This window comes from Schistocerca americana, chromosome 1, assembly GCF_021461395.2.
Source record: "Schistocerca americana isolate TAMUIC-IGC-003095 chromosome 1, iqSchAmer2.1, whole genome shotgun sequence".
In the NCBI taxonomy this organism is placed as follows: Eukaryota; Metazoa; Arthropoda; class Insecta; order Orthoptera; family Acrididae; genus Schistocerca; species Schistocerca americana.
The window spans coordinates 1,259,507,015-1,259,526,605 of record NC_060119.1 but is presented as its reverse complement, the minus strand read 5'-3'; the positions used below and the strand labels follow the sequence as shown (position 1 = coordinate 1,259,526,605).

At 38.6% G+C, this 19,591-nt stretch overlaps 1 protein-coding gene across 1 annotated transcript in view; it reads right to left on the bottom strand.

The window, feature by feature from the left end:
- The window catches only part of LOC124598833 (transformation/transcription domain-associated protein), a 441,523-nt gene that overhangs the window by 11,021 nt on the left and 410,911 nt on the right, over positions 1-19,591 (bottom strand). The window contains exons 62-67 of the mRNA XM_047136029.1: positions 18,721-18,814; positions 16,491-16,706; positions 11,453-11,641; positions 8,812-8,955; positions 6,821-6,962; positions 5,081-5,277 (exon numbers count right to left, since the gene is read on the bottom strand). Of these exons, the coding sequence (XP_046991985.1) occupies positions 5,081-5,277; positions 6,821-6,962; positions 8,812-8,955; positions 11,453-11,641; positions 16,491-16,706; positions 18,721-18,814 (982 nt within the window). The remainder of the gene's footprint in view (positions 1-5,080; positions 5,278-6,820; positions 6,963-8,811; positions 8,956-11,452; positions 11,642-16,490; positions 16,707-18,720; positions 18,815-19,591) is intronic.

Sequence of the window (19,591 nt, the reverse complement as noted above, 5' to 3'; positions counted from 1 at the left end):
CTACTCACCATATAGTGGAGATGCTGAGTCGCAGATGAGCACAACAAAAAGACTGTCACAAATATAGATTTCGGCCAGTAAGGCCTTACACACACACACACACACACACACACACACACACAAAACAACAACACACGACTCCAGTCTCAGAGCACTGTTGCTGCTGCTAACAGTGTGACATCAGTTAAGTCATGTCCCACAGTGCTCAGAGCGATATGACCTAAGTTGCCTGAGACTGGCGTCGTGTGTGTAAATTGCATTTGTGTGAGTGTGCAGTGTGTGTTTGTTGTCCAATATTGATGAAGGCCTTACCGGTTGAAAGCTAGATTTGTGACAGTCTTTTTTGTTGTGCTTGTCTGTGACCCAGCATCTCCACTATATGGTGAGTAGCAACTTTCCTTTTCACAATATGTATTTTAATGTTTTTACTGTACTACATGGGTTGTCCTCAATAATAATGTGATTTTTGATGATATATATTGTTACACACAGATAACAGTAGCATTTGTGTTACTTTCTGTATTATTTCTTGTTTCTGACTTTGTTTGGAGCGCCAAGTTCGCTGCTCCATCTGGCGGGCTTTTAGATTACTCCGCCCTGCTTACCGTATTTACTCGAATCTAAGCCGCGCTTTTTTTCCGGTTTTTGTAATCCAAAAAACCGCCTGCGGCTTAGAATCTAGTGCAAAGTAAGCGGAAGCTCTGAAAAATGTTGGTAGGTGCCGCCACAACCAACTTCTGCCGTTGAATATATGAGCACTACACAGACATACTTTGCAGGCACAAAGATACATACTGGCACCAAAACCTCTGCGTCAGAAAATAAATTAAAAAGAAAAGGTAGAAGAATGTAAACATAATGCCGTGTATTCTTTCGTGTTTGCCGCTATCTCATTTAAATCCTGTCTGCCTAATAAACTACAAAACTAGAGTGAGACAACAGCAAACATGGAAGAATATACATATCATGTCATGTTTATATTCATATTATTCTTATGCTGAATAGTGATAGTCAGAAATGAAGCATGGCAACTGACTAGGTTTTTAAATCTAAGATGACTCTAATTTCTGTGCAGAATGTAATGTACTAAAGAGGTGTCTGCAAAGATCTTCAAACGGAGAAAAATGTTCGCTAAACTCTCGTTCAGAACATCTCCTGTCATATGCAGTATATTATTTGGTTCTTGTTGATCATTATCAAAGAAAGCAGCAGTGTAAGTAACAACAAATAGCAGTCTCTTGCCTTTGTTTAGCTTATGAGACAATTCCTCTCCTTTTTTTTATTGTAAGCGGCGGTAGTGCGCACAAAAGCGAGCCATGCCGCGAGCGGCTACAGGTCGTAAACACTCATTATCAGAATGCGACAAACAATGCATGACACAGTACAATAATGCAGTTTCAGCTTAGAGTGACGTAAACACCTATAACAAAGCGAACGGCACTTATCAGATCAAAGCACAATAAGCAATCGATTCAAACCAGACGAAGCACGTGAAAAAGGAAGGGTACCCGTATAAATACGGACGGAGCGCCTGATACATAGCAATGGCTACTTTGTAAATCTTAGCTGTTAAGCTTACAACTCTAACCAAACTACTGTAGCTGTATCTTTTTCCATTCGACCTAAATTGTGTCTCATGTTACAATGGAACAACTTTGTTTCGATTTGGAGGTGCAGTCTAAGACTTTTCTCCCGTCTTGAATTTCGAGTCTCAAATTCCAGGTGCGGCTTAGATTTGGGAAAATTATTTTTCCTTGATTTCGAGTCTCATTTTTCAGGTGCGGCTTAGATTCGAGTAAATACGGTAGCATGATTTGGTCATGTTCACTTTAGTTTTCATATCCAGTCATTGCACTTGACTGTTTTCTCTGTGAAATCACGTGCACTATATGTCAGTGCTCACACAACTTTCTTATTATGTAAACTGGTATATATTCTATAATTCCGCCTGTCACTTGTTTTGTCTGATTAATCACAATGGTCGCATACCTTAAGCATGACTTCAAGTCACAATTGCAATAGCTGGAAAGTTCTCAGCTGAAATGTTGGAAGAGCAAGTGATGATTTCTTGCACACACAACCCCCCCCCCCCCAAAAAAAAAAAAAGTGTGTGTGTGGCGGGAGTGGCAAATGTTCTTTGCTGGTTTATCTGGGCTATGTACGGTCAGTTACCTTGAGAATCTGATCTGATTTATTGTACCATTAACTAGTTTTCAAGCCATTGCAGGCTCATCACATGTACATCATTCTCTGGATCATGTGCAGCTAGATGCCAGCTGCTGAAAATAATGGAAATTCAGGCATAAGTAATCAAAATTTTTATGAAATGAAAACGTCATTTTATTTTAGGATACCTACAGTGCACTGCCTTATGGGATCCATGACAAACGCAATATAAGTATCCAAAAATATAACAATCTTGTTGCTTTGTAAACATTTAGGTAACTTACGGCTAAATTTCCATTATTTTCAACAGTACCATGACGCTAATGTCTAGTTGCACATTGTCCAGAGAACAATGTTCCAGTAAAACCTCCACATGGTGATCCTGTCATGGCTCAAAAACTAGTTAATATTATAATAATACTCATTAAATTCACAAAGGGCCTGGTTGCATTAATCTACATAAACTGCCAATTTAAATCACATTCGCAGTTTGTCATCACAATGGATATTGTGAAAGATGAATATTCTATCTTCCGGAAAAACTTATCATAGTATGAGAAGTTATGTATTCAGGGTAGTGAAAGGAGGAAATGGTGACAATGCTAAACTGTAAATGTTGTTAATACCTGTAATGAACCTGGAAGAGATAATATTGGTTGCCAAAAAGCAAAATTTTATAGTTAGTATAAATGTCAAAAGCAAGTAACTTACAACAAACTTTATCAGGAGGGCAACCACAGCTCAGAGACATTATGAACAACAACAATCAACACTTAATAATCATTCGAATTATCATAACAAAAATTACAATTAAAAGTCAAGAATGATGAGGTGTTTCCAAAAGCCACATAGCTGTATGAAGGTACTTTATTCACAACTACCAGTTTCAAATCAGCACAGACCTGTCATCAGATTTATAATGGTTATTTTTCCACAATGAAGATTGACAATTATGGAGTCTCAGTTTTCACGAAGTTATCCGCGTTAAAAGCCAAACCACAATTGTGGATTGTCATAGTAAAATTGACTACACCAAAAAGATGCTTCTAAAAATGTATGAAGTATGATTGCCAAATGAGCCAGGCTGGATAACACCACATGGGATACATAAGGGGTGTTCAAAAAGAAACGAGCCAGAGGCATAATTACAGAAACCAGTACCTGTACGTTAGAAGTATTGACCCTGGCTGTTGAGACATTTGTCCCACTGTGACACAAGGTGGTGAATGGCTGTCACATAAAATTCCTGGGGCTGCGATGTTAACCAGTTCTGCACGTACAGCTGGACGTCATTGTCCGAGGTGAACCATTTGCCCCTATGCTGACGTTCTTCTTTGACCAAGACGACCCCCTTCTGATTCACTTCTTGCAGCGCGGGACAACAGTGAATGCCCAATGTTACTCGCAAACCTTGACCACCCTTCGCCAAGTGATCAAATCAAAATGACCAGGCAATCTCACCCGTTGGGTCATTCTGCTCCACGGCAATGCAAAGTCTCATACGGCCAACACAGTCGTGCCACTCCTGCAGAAATTCAAATGGGAGGTTCTCAGGCACCCTCCATACAGTCTGGACCTCTCTCCCCGTGGTCACACCAGTTTCTTTGGTCCCGTTAAAAAGGCTCTGAGGGGCAAACGATTCACCTAAGACGATGACGTTCAGCTGTACGTGTGACACTGGTTAACATCGCAACCTTGGGAATTTTATGAGACAGCCATTCACTGCCTTGTGTCACAGTGGGACAAGTGTCTCAACAGCCAGGGTCAGTGCATCTAACATACTTGTACTGGTTTTTGTAATTATGCCTCTGGTTCATTTATTTTTGACAACCTGTTATATTATAAGATCCAGTAGACACCAGCTGTATAAAACAATGAAGCAAAACTTAAAATCCCATGTAATGTGTGTATTTCCACTGTATTGCTAGCAGGCTGAAGTGGTGTAAAAAATCCCTTTTGGGTGTACTCAATTTTATTATGACAACCCACCATTTTGGGTGGACTTTTAACAAGGATAACTTGAGGAAGAAATTTCTAAGAATGTACATATGAAGCACAGCACTGTATGGTAGTGAAACATGGACTCTGCAAAAACTGGAACAGAGGAGAATCAAAGCATTTGAGATGTGGCGCGCTACAGACAAATGCTAAAAATTAGGTGGATTGATAAGGTATGGAATGAAGAGGTTCTGTGTAGAATCGGAGAGGAAAGAAATATGTGAAAAACACTGACAAGGAGAAGAGATAGGATGATAGGACAGCTATTAAGACATCAGGGAATAACTTCCATGGTACTAGAGGGAGCTGTAGAGAGCAAAAACTGTAGAGGAAGACACGAGATTGAAATACATCCAGCAGATAACTGAGAATGTAGGTTGCAAGAGCTACTCTTTGATGAAGAGGCTGGTAATTGTCCAACTACATTATGGAAATATAACCATGATGCACCTATACTGATGTGAAACTGGTAATTGCCAATAAAGCACCTTCATACAGCTACAGCTTTCGGAAACACTTCCTCAGTCTTGATATTTAATTATTGTAATTTTTATGATAATTTGAATGTTTATTGAGTGTTAATTGTTGTTACTGTTATTCGAATAATTTGAGACGTATTTCTCAGAATGTGTGTCACTGAAAGGAACTTGAGCAAAAGAAAGTGAAGTGTCAAAAACATTTTACTTGTATTAAATTTATAAGTACGAGATACTGTCAAGCTAAAAAAGCTGTAAATAAATAAATGTGGGAAACGAAACCAACACAATGATACTGCAATAGAAGTGTTTCAAATTGAATACTATGAGTCAATACAGGTTTGACACAGGAGATGCTTGTGGTTTAGTGAGCACTACTGCTGAGGCGGAAAAGAAGAAAACAGTAATGTTTAGGAATAAATGCCTTGCTCATGACTTACCTTCCTATAGCTTGCTGCCATTTCATCCCTAAGAATTGCCCTCAGGTAGGTGGGTAACTTGAAGGCCGGTTGTGCAAGACACCGTGCTGTCGCTATAATGCTTGCGGTAAAGGGTCCATTAATGCCAATCATCGTCAGCAGTTCTACAATGTTGGGTGTCAGCCGGAAAGGAACAGGCCTGTTCGAATCGAGTTCTCCTGCAGAGCAAAAAATATTATCTCTGTATTTTCTATCTTAGATACGGTTCACGCACATAATCATACAGTTTGCAGAGTTGTGAAAGTCACTCACAAGCAGTGTCCAGTTGTAAGTCCAACAGCGAGTCTCTCTCTTGCTCTCAGTGTTTCACATATAGTGCGGAAAATTGTTACTCAAAAAAACTAATCCAAAGTAAAGAAATAAACATTTGATGCAAGAATGACAAATCATCAGTTCATGCCACACAAAGGTACCAATGTCTGAATGTAACGTTTCCTACATTTTTTGAAGTAGAAGGAAGAAGGAAGATTAGCGTTTAACATCCCATCACTGATGTGATTACAATCACAGCACTAGCTCAGATAAGTCCTTTTCAAAGGAACCATTCCTGCACTCATCTTAAGTGATTCAGGGAAACCACACAAATATTAAATCTGGATGTCCGGACACATATTTGAACTGCCATCCCCTTGAATGCCTCTTTAATGTCTCACCAGTGTGCCACCTCCCTCAGTTTTCATCACCTCTATTTCCGTGGAATTTCTGTTGTCAGAATATTTATCCTGGTAGAGATGCTCAAAAAGAATCTCAAATAATCTGGGGAGAATGTGTCTGGGAAACTTAAGTACAACTGCTCAGCAATATTGCAAGAGAGGGGAAGAGCCATTCCATGGATTGAAACCAGCTAAATATGGTGCTGTAATGGGGTATTTTTCATGAACTGGAGAGCCAGTAGCATCAGTGTTTAATGTGTCTCTACTCTGATCTTAGTCGATGCAAAACAGTTTCTCAGCATGAAGACTTTCTTAGATCTGTGACATAGCAAATCACTGGTTGGATAGCAGCTAGGAAGTAACAATGTGACAAACACAACAGGTGTGTCTCAAAGAGTAATTTCGAATCCCCGGACTGTCTTTTAAAACAGTGGTATGACGTTTCTACGTTAAAGACGACAGATGAGGAAATTACAATCAGCAACAAGTGTTAGTTCTTGTTCATAAGACCCTCAGAATTGATGGCATAGTGTAGCCTCAACACAGTTAGTTTTTAGTTGTTATTTGCGCATTTCATTGATAACAACTGCAGCCTCTCAGAAAATGTTGAATATGTAATCTATTTTACTATGCTAAAAATCTTACACACACACACACACACACAAACAATATGCAAAGAAGAGACCTCTGGACTATAGTAACATTTCAAAACTGGGTGTTTTAACACCGTAATAAGGGTCCACAACTCTATTACTAGTTACTTGGGTTTTAGTTAACACACTCAGTTTTGGATGAACAGTTCATAGCAAACACAAGTTTTCTGCTAGTCCTATTAAGCAACATCCTGAATAACAATTCCTTTCTCTTCAATGTTACCCCCACATCCTGTTCTCTTATAATTAGTACAACCAATTAATGATTCAAAATTTTAAAATGCATTAACCATTTTGAAGTTCTTGTTGTTCCTATCAGTGCTTTTAAAATTACTTAGTGTTTGGGACTGTCACTGTGTCTCTGACAAGCAGCAGCGGCCAGTAGCTCACCTCACCTGTCATATCATCGACGTCGAACTTAAAGTACGCAATGTTCATCAGGCCGGAGTTCTGGTGGATGTACATCATGTCGGGGTTCAGCCTCGTGAGATGTAGCACGTACTCACAGAAGCAGGCCAGTGACAGCTGCAATGTGAACTGGAACAGTGCACGAGTTACACAGCTCTTTAACAACTGGTCTTGAAAGGGCAGTGGAATATCTTATATTAATGCTTTGTCAATACATATAATCATAATAGCCATAACAAATTTGAGAAATTCTAATAGCAGTTCCTTGCTCCACCCTTTTGGAAAAGTCTGAAACCTGCTGTTCATATAGAAATAGTCTACAACAGTGGTCATGGAATATGAAATCCAAGTAAATAAAGTTCATTGATTACAGTAAGTTTTAGAACCACAAAAACAGTCGTCATTGGGTAAGTTACTCATTTCCTCAAAATATGCAACACACTAAATTCTTGTCAGATGATATTTCTGATATGGTTAACTGGTTTTCATGATCTGTGGATAACAATCTCATGGCACATTAAGTGGTATATCCCTGGTAAATACTACACATATTTGTAATACTGCATATGCTGCCTTGAGAAAATCAGCAGTTGCAGCAAATTCAGCAAGGAAAAGCGATTATCACATTCAGTTGTACAGCTATTCTTCACAGACTGAGTTGTTAAAGAAACAAAGATCAGAGTTTAATGTTCTGTCAACAATGAGGCTACTAGAAATCGAGCCCAAGTTTGGAGGGAGAAGGAAATTTGGAGTGTCCTTTCCAAAGTAAGCGTCCTTTCTAAGTATGCAGCCACAGGAACCTAAACCTACATGGCCAGACAGGAATTTGAACTGCTATCCAGAGTCATGCCAGTTCAGTGTCTTACCTGTGTGTCACCTCATTCAGCATGTTAAAGATGGATCATATTGTTTCAGCAACAAATAATTCCATGGAGATTAAATCACGAAACAACATTGTCCAGATACAATCATTAACGTAAATTTGATATATTTTGCAGGTTCATGATCTCAAGCTTCAAACTTTCTTGTGGCCCTCAAAGAATTCAAAAGGATGCTGCCAGAAAGTACACATCTGTTCCAAGATTTGAAAATTTTGGCTACATTTTACAATAGTAAAAAATGTGATTACAATTTAATTATACAGAATGTCCCAGTTAGTATAGAAAAGAGGATTATGTATTGTGAATGGTGAACTTTAGACAACATTGTATTTCATGTGTGATAAAGCTTTATGGCCATGCAAATACCCAGACCGCTACTAGTCCACTGGAACCTCTCATACTGTGCAGCAAAGTTCTCTTCCAACAAAAAAATTTGAGTTTGGTGTGGGGGGGTTTCGAACGGCTGAATTACAGATAAATTACACTCAGAGTCAAATGAACATGAAAGACAGAGCTGATTTTTCCAGGAAGACAGAGCTGTGTGCCACAACTGTTGTCATTTGCTCTCTCTCTCTCATATAAGAAGCCTTCATAGAACAACATGCAATAAAGCAAACATTTGTACCTGTCTTTTTCACCTGATTTGTCATTGACAGAAAAGAGGTTACAGTTCTACGGAAACGAGTTTTAATATTATTTGTTAAGTATAAAAATGCAAGTGACAAATTTCAGAACATAACGTCTATTTTACATGGTTGAATATAACAATGAAAACAATCAACTATTGACAAAGCCATTTAACTGGATAGATAAAAAATCTACTTGCCAAGCGGTAGCAGAACATACACATAAAAGCCACCTGCTCCGAAAGCTTGCCAGTTACAACCGTATTTTATGTGCCTGTTCTGCCGCCGTTTGGTGAGTAGATTTTCCATCTATTAAATTATTTTTACATGGTTGATGTTTTTAAAAGCATTTTCTGATTTCAAGTAAAATGGTGTGTTTATATGCCTGACAAGATGTACCTGCAACCACCAAACCATTACTGAGAAATACATAACAAACCAAAATCTGGGAAAGTTGGCTTTAACCCATACCATTTTCCGGAACTGCCAGTAATCTGTAGGTGTTGTGAAGGTCCTTAGTGCCCAGTCACTCAACAGGGTTCGAGGCACCATACTCTTTTGTGTATCCTGGAGGATTTCCCGCAGGACCTGGACACTGGGCTGAGATCCCCTTGCCTGTAAACACAATTTCATTCACTAATTTTCAGGAAAAATCAGAGTAAATGGGCACAGCAAAAAATGCAAAGAGGAGGGGGGCATTATCTCAATACATCACATGTACAGTGGCTGTCTCTTGTTAAATACATGAAAGACAGTAATCGAAAGATTATAGATCAGTTAGCTGTGATTCAATTAGATAATGTAAATTAAGCCAAATCATCCAAACAGTGCTGTCCAGATTTCATAAACACAAAACTAAAAACAAAAATGGTCTGCCCACCAATTACAACTTAAAAGCACTCTTGCATAAATAAGAGCAACATATACTGCATACTGATATCTGCCCACATCCCTTATATATTGAAACGGCTGACAGGTAACGAAATTATTCGAAACAATTTAAAATCATCTCTACTTGACTATTCTTGCTACTCCACAGATGAATTTCTGTTACGATATAGGTAAATACCATATTATCATACTGTCTGTAATACCAGTACACTGCACCAGCCACAATGCAGCCCCACAGTGAACATTCCTCTCGAACATGGAACGAGTTGGCCGACATTCAAAAGCAGCTGGCAAGCGACTGGCTACTGCCGCAAACTGATTTGTTGGAAGAGTGTCATGAACCTGTGGTACCAAAAGTACATCAAGTACTATTCTCCTCTACTAGAGGTGCAGGATCTGTCATTACTCGTCCACTTGACTGCAAGTGGCATGTCAACGATAGATGTAGCCATCCTCAAACAACAAGTTTGAGGTGCTGTCTTTCAATGGAACTGAGACTGAGCCGGTAGGACTCACTTCACCCATTTTGGGGAATCTGCTTTTGTTCTGTGTCAAGAGTAGGCAAACACAAAAGGGTAGTAATCTATTAATCATCATCAGTTCAAACATATGGCGAATAACGGTATCCCATAGGGAGAGGACAGCAAGGGATAGGGAAGACTCAGTGTGTATGCCTGGGGTCTCATTCAACACAATGAAGAGACTATTCCAGTAGCTACTGAGGGAATATGGTGTAACCAACTGCAGATTGTGATGACATTGGAACAAATGATGACTGTCGGCTGGGCTCTGAGGTCACGTTGGATCATTCCAGTGGCTGATAGAGAGTGAACCAGATGCTTCGAAGGACCTGCAAGAAGATACGCTGTGACTTTCTGGACTTGTGCTGCATGAGCTCAGAACTGTAGGGTCACCCCTAAATCAGTTAGATGTGCTTTTAACTGATAGCTACAGGGGACCCATAAGTATAAGTGTAAGATCCAAAAGACACCCCACCCCCTCAAAGCAAGAGTATTAAAATCCTTGCAGTTAACCGCAAAAGCGTTCACAACAAAATGCCATAGTTTGAAGCACTCCCAAAAGCAGTGAAGCTCATGTAATATGAGGTACAGATATTGCTAGCAGCGAGACAACCAGTCTATGCAGACACAGTCAACCCCATCACAGTGACTGTGCTGAAGTATGAATGATAACAGGAGATTTGGCGTGCATTACACTTCTTAAGCAATTTCCAGAAATTCGGTGACAGTTGCCCAAACTTGTGACCAGTGCAGCATAATACAGTGTACCACATAATGACAACACTAGGCCCACTGGGGATCAGCAGTATAATCAGAATACTAGCTGAAAACTCTGCTCTCTACAGGTTAAGTATCATCATTAGATGATCATGTGGAAATAAAGGAACACTTACACAAAATTTATTGTTGAGGTAATGAGTAGTAACCTTCTTTAAACATGCATAAATGTAAGGTAATATGCGTAAGAAAGAGAAAGTACCCACTACTGACTAATGCAAGATTATGGGAACAAACACTTGGAGCATGTCACATCATATAATGCTAAGAATCACTATCTTAAATGAGACTAACATGTATTATGTAAGGTGAATAAAAGACTAAAGTATATCGGAAGGTTCTTTGTGAAAGTGCACAGCAGCTATAAAAGAAATGACTTACAAACCACTAGTATGACCAATGTTAGAGTAGTGCTCCCGCATTTGGAGTCCTTATATAGCATTTACGACAGCAGGCTTCATGATACAAATTCACAGACACACTGCTGGGCATGTACCCAGTTAGTGTAGTCCACGTGAAAGTGAAACAGATGCTCATAGACTGTAAATGGGAATTTTTGGAAGAAAAGCAATATTGTTCTTGAGAATTGTGTGTAAATTTCAGGAAAATCTGTTAACAATTCTCACAGTATACCTCATGTAGGGTTCATGTGACTTGAGATAGTAGAACTTGTACAGATGCGCATAGGCAGACATTTTCTCATCACTCAATATGCTATTGGTACAGGACCGAAATTTGCTAATATGGCACAAAGTATCCTCCACAATAGACTGTACAGTGGTTTGTAGAGTGTGAAACCAGACACAGATGCGAATGCGGAAGAGCACCAGTAACACAGAAGTATGAAGTTACAACACTAAAGAGACGAGAAGAATTAATTAATAAACTAGGCTGTAGGTATTAAAAGCTGGCTAGCTACATACCTGTACTGTGCTAAGCTGATCATAATAATTAGAAACAGGGTCTAAAAAGTCAATCTTGTTCTTCGCACAGCTTTCCCTGAAGATATCCAGTAGAGATATTGATGAAGGGTTGTCCTCAACTAGTCTCATTTGAGGAGCAACAGCAACAACACGAGGCACTGTGAAATGCAGAAATCTTCTAGCTGTTTCCTGAAACATGCACAATTCTCATAAAACCAAAAACCTGAATGTTATCACCCCCCCCCCCCCCCACACACACACACACAAAAAAAGTAATTATATCTCTCACTACAGCAAGCCAGATGGGATTCTGTAAAGGTCCAAACCATAATGCTATTAACACTAGTTTTTAAAGACTGTCTTCATGATTTTCAACTTAATTAAATGATTATTTGAAGCTGTAATTCATGGAACAGTTATTTTAATACATAGTTTTAGTATGTTCAAACTATTTTTTTACTTTCTTTTACGAAAGAACTTTGAGCAGCTATTTGAAACTAAACATCCTGTATCAGTCTACATGCAAGAAAGAAAATGAGAAATTTAGCTTACAATGTACCCAGACAGTGACATTAAGGAAGATCACTTAGTAAGAAGCAAAATATTGAAAGACTGTGGCAGATTAAAATTTTAGTCTAAGACTGCTTGCGAGAAATATGCTCCAACCCTGTTTCCTGAATTTTGGGGACACTAATTTGTCAAACGAACTACCTATGTGTATCTCACTGATTGACTCACAAACTTATATCTAAGACCTCTCTCCATGCTTTCCTGCTAGCTAATTTAGGACGACACAGTAGGGATGATTCAGGTAATGACTGAACCACACTGTAAGAAGCATTTCCGCAATGAAGCTTGAGACAAGTTAACAGCATACTCAACAGGGTGATATTTCTATTTCAATTTCAATTGTTTTTACATCTCATTTTCCAATATTCCTATACTTTTAATGAGTTTTCATAATTTCATGCCTTTGTTCACCATCCTCCAAGAGCACACTGCTCGAAGGTGGATTGTGAATTGCAAGGAAACAAATCAAGGACTAATGTAACTGACAAACACATTTGGAATTTCTTTATTAATTAAAAAAAAGCACAATAATTAATTCCAATATTTAAGGTCAGTTTGAACACTGTAATGCTGTATAATAAACAGTCCTGCTGGAGATGATATGATCTTTAACTACTACTATTTTTGAATTGACTAGGCCAGGAAGCTGCAGGAGGTCCTATAGCTTAATGTGGATTCTGAATTACAATACAACTTAGCACTTTCCATGTACACAAAAGAAAGTTTCGAGGACCAACGGGGGATCTAGTCTTGGACCTCTGGATTTGGAGTCCAACACTTATTCGTACCATTCAGTCACACACACTGATCTCGGGAGCCATCCAAACCACCACCTCAAGTTATTTAGGGCATGTGTGGATTCAAGGCAAGCGGGGAGTGGGGTTCGGCCTAATCCCCCCTCCAAAAAAAGCAAAGGCCATTTTAGTAAAAGTGTTCACATTCTACTTATACCAATTTCAGAGATTCTTAGTCAACTTTTGGCAAATAAAGTAAAATGAGAACAGTCTAAAACGGGGGACAACTTAGGGAATTGGAAGTCGTTTAATACAGTATAGTTTTTAGTTGTCTGCTTGAGGGATAATCCTAATGACTGTGTTCCAGCCCAGTAAAGGTGGCCATTTACAGGCTGACCATACCTTCTGCCAACAACGAATCCAACACTGCTTGCAAATCCACAAGTAGAACCGGCAGACACCAGTTGAGTAAGGAAGACAGAAAGAGGAAGACAGAATAAGGAAGACCCTCTGAAAGGAAACATAAACTAACCAAAACAAAGCTGGAAAGGACTGAAACAGTCTTCATCTCTTTTACACGTAGTTCATAGTAGTTGATTAACAGTCATCGAGGAAAACAGAAATGATTTCTGGTGTTCCCCAAGGTAGTGTTTAGGCCCTCTGCTGTTCCTTATCTATATAAAGAATTCAGGCAACAGTCTGAGCATCCATTGTGACATTTTTGGTCATATATCAGTCTGTAGTTCCTCAGTGGCCCGATCAAGGCAAAGACCCGACTGTAAATATGGATCGGTAAAGCACTATCTACATCCAATAATGAGAAACATCAGACACCCAATGCTGAATTAGTTATGGCCAGTCCATGTCTTAATTATGTAGTTAAGCCTCATTTACCAGGTATGCACATACTGCACCTTTTCAATTATATGACAACAGTCTCACTCAGATGAACTATACGTGTGGCACTTTTACATTAAAGTTAATCAGCAATTATTGTTAAACGTTCTACTTCAGCGTCCGTCTTCTTATTCATGGGAACACACCACTGCGCCATTTCTGTATTACAATTCAGACTGACATGGGTTCCACGCTCAGAATCTAGGCACTGTCTGCCTTTCATATTCAAGTTAATCTGCCTGTCATTAACAGTTCTAATTCACAGTCGAGTTTCATGTTAAGTTAAAAACATTACTTCACTAGTACATTATGACTGTTTTGACTGACCTCAGAACAGACTGAATTAAAAATGGCTTCAGGCTCAGTGCTTATGTAGCTTTGCAAAAATGGCTACTAAAGTTTCACATCATTAAATATGTAATTTCGATAATTCACAATTAGAGTTTTACACCTCAAATTAACTAGATATTGAAGAAAAATTGGTTTTGTTCTGAACTTTATTTAACAAAATAAGCCTTCTTGATGGTGAAAATTGACAAAATAGCTAAATAAACAATATCATACCTAATATTGTTAATTAACTGGAAACTAATTCAGTGCTGATGTTCCTACAATGTCTTGGACATTAGATACTTGAATACTTTAAGGATTTATACAGGTTATTTTCCTAACTGTATCAGTAATCACATCTGTTTACATGTCAACAACTTGACTAGAATAGGAAATAATTACTGTCAGTTAACTGAACTGAGCTTTAGCAAAATTAGTTAGTTGAAATGGCTGAAATTAATTAGGAAATTATTCTGATTAATGTAATTTAGCAAAGTATGGCCTGGTCTTACACTTCGAATTACGGAATGAAAGCTTTATCTTATGATACATCTCTCACTAACACCAATGATAATTGCAGGCAATGTTGTTGTTTATCGTCTAGTAAAGTCATCAGATGACCAAGACCAAATTGCAAAAAAATTCAGACAATATATCTGTATGGCGTGAAAAGTGGCAACAGACTCTAAAGAATGAAAATGGTGAAGTCATCCACTTGAGTACTAAAGTATTAAAAGGAATCTGCTAAGTTTTTATTTATGTGATATCATGTAAATCTGAAGGTTGGGAATTCAAGTAACTACTTACAGATTACAATTATGAATGATTTAAATCAGAAAGATCGCACAGGTAATGTTTTGGGGAAAGCTAACCAAAGACTTCGATGTACTGGCAGAACACTTAGAAGAGGCAACAGGTCTACTAAAGAGACAGCCTACACTATCCAAAACGATATTTTCATTTTACAGCAGAGTGTGTGCTGATATGCAACTTCCTGGCAGATTAAAACTGTGTGCTGGACCAAGACTCGAACTCGGAACCTTTGCCTTTCGCCGTAGAGCATTGTCCAAGAAAGGCAAAGGTCCCGAATTCAAGTCTCGGTCCAGAACACAGTTTTAAACTGCCAGGAAGTTTCATATCAGCGCACAGTCCAATGCGGAGTGAAAATATCATTCTGGAAACATTCCCCAGGCTGTGGTTAAGCCAGTCTCCCCAATATCCTTTCTTCCAGGAGAGCTAACTCTGCAAGGTTAGCAGAAGAGCTTCTGTGAAGTTTGGAGAGTAGGAGATGAGATACTGGCAGAAGTCAAGCTGTGACGACGGGGTGTGAGTTGTACTTGGGTAGCTCAGATGGTAGAGCACTTGCCCATGATACACAAAGGTCCCGAGTTAGTCTCAGTCCGGCACACAGTTTTAATCTGCCAGGAAGTTCAGCCTACAATATGTTTGTCCACCCTCATCTGGAGTACTGCTGCACATTGTGGGATCTGCTTCAGAGATTACTGACAAAGGACACAGAAAAAGTTCAAAGAAGGGCAGTTCATTTTGTATTATCGTGATATAGGAGAGAGTGTCTCACGGACATAATATGTGAGCTAGGGGAGGCAATCATTAAAACAATGGTGTTTTTTTCTGTGGCAGGATCTTTACATACAATCTGCATCACCAATTTTCTCATCCGAATGCGAAAAAAAATTTATTGGTACCCACTTACTTAGGGATAAATTATCACTGTAATAAAAGAAATCAGAGAAAGATTGAAGTGTTCGTTTTCCGGCACACTGTTCAAGAGTGGAACAGCAGAGAATGCGACTGAAGGTGGTTTGATGAACCCTCTGCCGTGCTCTTAATTATGAATTACAGAGAAATTATGTACATGAAAATAATCAAATATTGATAATATATCATAAATTAACAGATAAAAAAAAATCTACTCATCAACTGGTGGCTGGGGAACACACACATAAAAGGATTTAATTTTCACAAGCTTTTGGAGCAAGTGGCCCCTTCTTCTGGTCCATTTACATAAGAGTAGTTATTTAGGCAAAGACTGTAAGGTGTGCTAAAGCAATATACTAAGGATTCATATAAACAGATTATTATTACATCAAAATATTTCATAATTTTATTTTAAATTGTAAGAAAAGTGTAGTATGTTGAAAGTGGGAGTGAAAGAAAATTATATTTGGAAGCGGAAGGGTTTTGGAGAGGACCTGAGCACCCCCCCCCCCCCCCACCCCCCACCCCCCCGCCCTCGCCGTCCCAAGAACCCAATCCCTGATATGCTCCTGATTTAAGGAGTCATACAAAACCCAAATCTGGATGGAATATGCATACTGATCCATCTCAACATTAATGCAGAATCCTGTCCTCAATTTTCCAGTGCAAAAGTAAAATTCATCTCTGTTTTATTACACACAATTTCTCAATTTCTTACCTATCAGAGGAGGGGGATGAAGTAAAAACAAAATACTTGGAAACAGTCTGGAAAAAACATATAAACTTACCTTCTGTTTCGACAGATAATGATTGAGGAAACGCAACAACTGCAGCACTCTCTCTTCCCTCCTCGAATCACCAAGACTTGAATCATTCACAACAAGGTATGGGTAGATCTTCCCATTGTGCCCACGGATATACAGGCGACGGGCAGCAGTATTGTGCTTCTGCACGACATCCACCCGTGGCATGAATCGTGAGATCCGTACATAGTAATGAGTGTGCTGAAAGTTAAAAACTGGGGTCAGTGGAAATCACTCACTTCGTGTGACAAAGTGTTTTAGTACAAACACTAGAAAAAAAATGCTAAGGCTGTTACTTTTTTTTAAGTGTGCCTATGTGTCGCCAAAAGCAGTGTCTACTTTCTGAGAAACAAACTGAGTAATAGGTTTCCTAGGTGACAAAACCATTAAAACTCCAAAAATTTAAAAGACAGGTACAGGAGAAAGTTCCCGGTTTGTCACACACTATGATTTTAGTCCATGCTGGCTGTGCTCTTTTTATAGGCATGTTCTGCACTTTTGGAAACAAAGTCAGAACTATACCCGAAATACCTGTCATGAAATAACAGCAACTACACTGATATTTAAAACAATTCTCATTTGATCTTCTGTCTCAGTTGCTCATGTTTAAATACACGACATATTCCGATCACTTAGGATCATCTTCAGATCTATGTAGCTTCATCTGCAACCCACTGCGACTGTGTGAGTACTTCACACCAGAATAGCGCGTTTTGCAAAACACAGTACTATGATATGAGTTTCTGACATAGACACGAGAGGTTGCTGACGTAACCACATACATCTGAAGATGATCCATTGATCGAAACATTTCAGGTATTTCAAAATGTGCAACTGAGACTTTTCAAAACCAAACAAAAATAAAAAATAAAATGCCAATTCAAAAATCAGCAAAAGATGACACAGTCACACTGCAGCTTCTGGCATAGAACATAAAGAGCATGTTTGGATCAGTCCATTTGAAGATGGTACAGTAGGAATGATTGATTGATTGCATAAGCCTGAATTTGTAAAATGTTACTGCCAGTATTACCACATGAGATGCCCATTTGAGGAACTAATATGTTTCTTATCATGTTAGAATACAGATTATTGGAATTTTATGAGTAAAGTCTGTATAGTAAGTGACATCTTTCTAGCAGCATCTGCCACTGCAGTTTTTGAGCATCTTGGTTACATTATAAAATTGACTAAACAAACCTGAGATAAAGCCCTTTATCAAATCTTTTATATCTCTCCCATTAATCCAACTTGGTAAGGAGTGCAGACCATCAAATAATATTCAACTATTGGTCGAATTAAGGTTTGTAAGCCACCTCTTCACAAATTACACTTCCTTTGGAATCTCTTCCAATAAACCTGTGCATGGTATCTGCCTCCCTCATAGTTGGATTTCCTACAGTAATTCTGCCTTACAACCACTCAGACAGGAACTCCCAGATACTTGACAGTTGTGGCCAATTCTAGTTACTGCTCTCTGGCTGTATAGTCAGGGAATTTGGAGTTCAAACTGGTATCTCAAACTGTCCCTGAGTGGTGCCTAGACAGCTGTTGGCAAAAGCGTTACACACAAAAGGTCCAGTGCAGTTTCAATTTGGCTATATAGAGCACAAACTGCTACATGAGGAGAGGTTTAATCTAGAAACATTAAACAGTTCCCTCTCATGTTTCATAATTATAAACAAAATACAAGACCAAACGCATATGAAAAGTTAGTGAACTTTCTATGGCCATCATTTTAGTTCAGTATGAAGAAAATGTTTGCCTGTAGCTCGTTAACAAAAATTGTAGTCCATTGCAAAAATGTCTATGGACTATAAGAAATTTGCTTCAAAACTTCCAGTGAATGGCAAGGATATTCTCTCAAATCAGAATGAATAGTTGTTCCTCCCCACTCTCCTTTCTGGTCATATATTTGATGCAATAAGCATTGGAGATGCATTATATAACTACTCTAAAAATTGGAAGTTCCCTATGGAATACAAATCATAGATAGAAAAGACTGATCACCACTGAACCTACAGCTGAGGGAACAAGCAGTGGAGAAAACTGTAAAAATAAAGCTATCACTGCTGTGCTTTCCAACTTTATTTCTCCTTGGGAGCAGAGAACAAACCTATAAGATTAATCAACACAACCATACAATTTTATTTATTTGAATGACAGTATTATTGAACAATAAATTGAGAACAGAAATGAAAATAATAATCGATACCTTCGGTAGCAGAAATTCCCCAGGCAATTCAACTTCAGCTGTATGGATGCTGAAATTACTGAGGAACCTGCATTTCTCTTCAATCAGGAATGACCTAAAAAAGTAGAAGATTTATTGAGAGACTCTGCTCTAGTACAAGAAACTGCAGAATGCATACATTTCAGTAAAAGAAGCAATGCACAATGCCTCTGTTGTGCAGTGTAATATTCCACTGAACTATGATTATTATTTTAACTCAGTGAAGATCACAACATTGGTATGTACTTAATATAACTTTTTAATTTAACTGCATTACTTCCTTGATGCAATGTGGTTTTTGGGTCTTACGGATCAGTTTCTTTCTAAATTTTTGTCTTGGATAGCAAGAGACATTCTCAGAGTCCACAGAAATAATTTGTTACACTCTTTGTGATTTACTGCTTGAAATGACAAATATTTCAAACACTTTGCTACTAGAAACAGAACAGCAGGATTGTTTATTCATTTTCATTCAATGGCTGCTATGTCTCAGATTATAGTGCACGCTAAAAGATCCATCTAAAATATATACAAGGGCTGTTCAATAAAGAATAATCAATTTTTTTTTATGGTCATAATTTCTCACATTAAAATTTAACCTTATGATATTCTGTTAGCTTAATGTGCAACAAACACACCGTAGTAGTTTCTTCGTTGGGACTCCTGGTTCCTGCCTGTGAGAGGCAGGCAAGGTCAGACACGTTCAGTATTGCCTACCACTGCAATGGAGGTAACACGCGAGAAACACTATGCGGCTTTGAAATTCTGCTTTCGTTTCAACAAATCATCAGTTGAGGCCTATACAACATCACAGAAAGCCTATGGAGAGTCTGTTCTTCCTTACAGCAAAGCT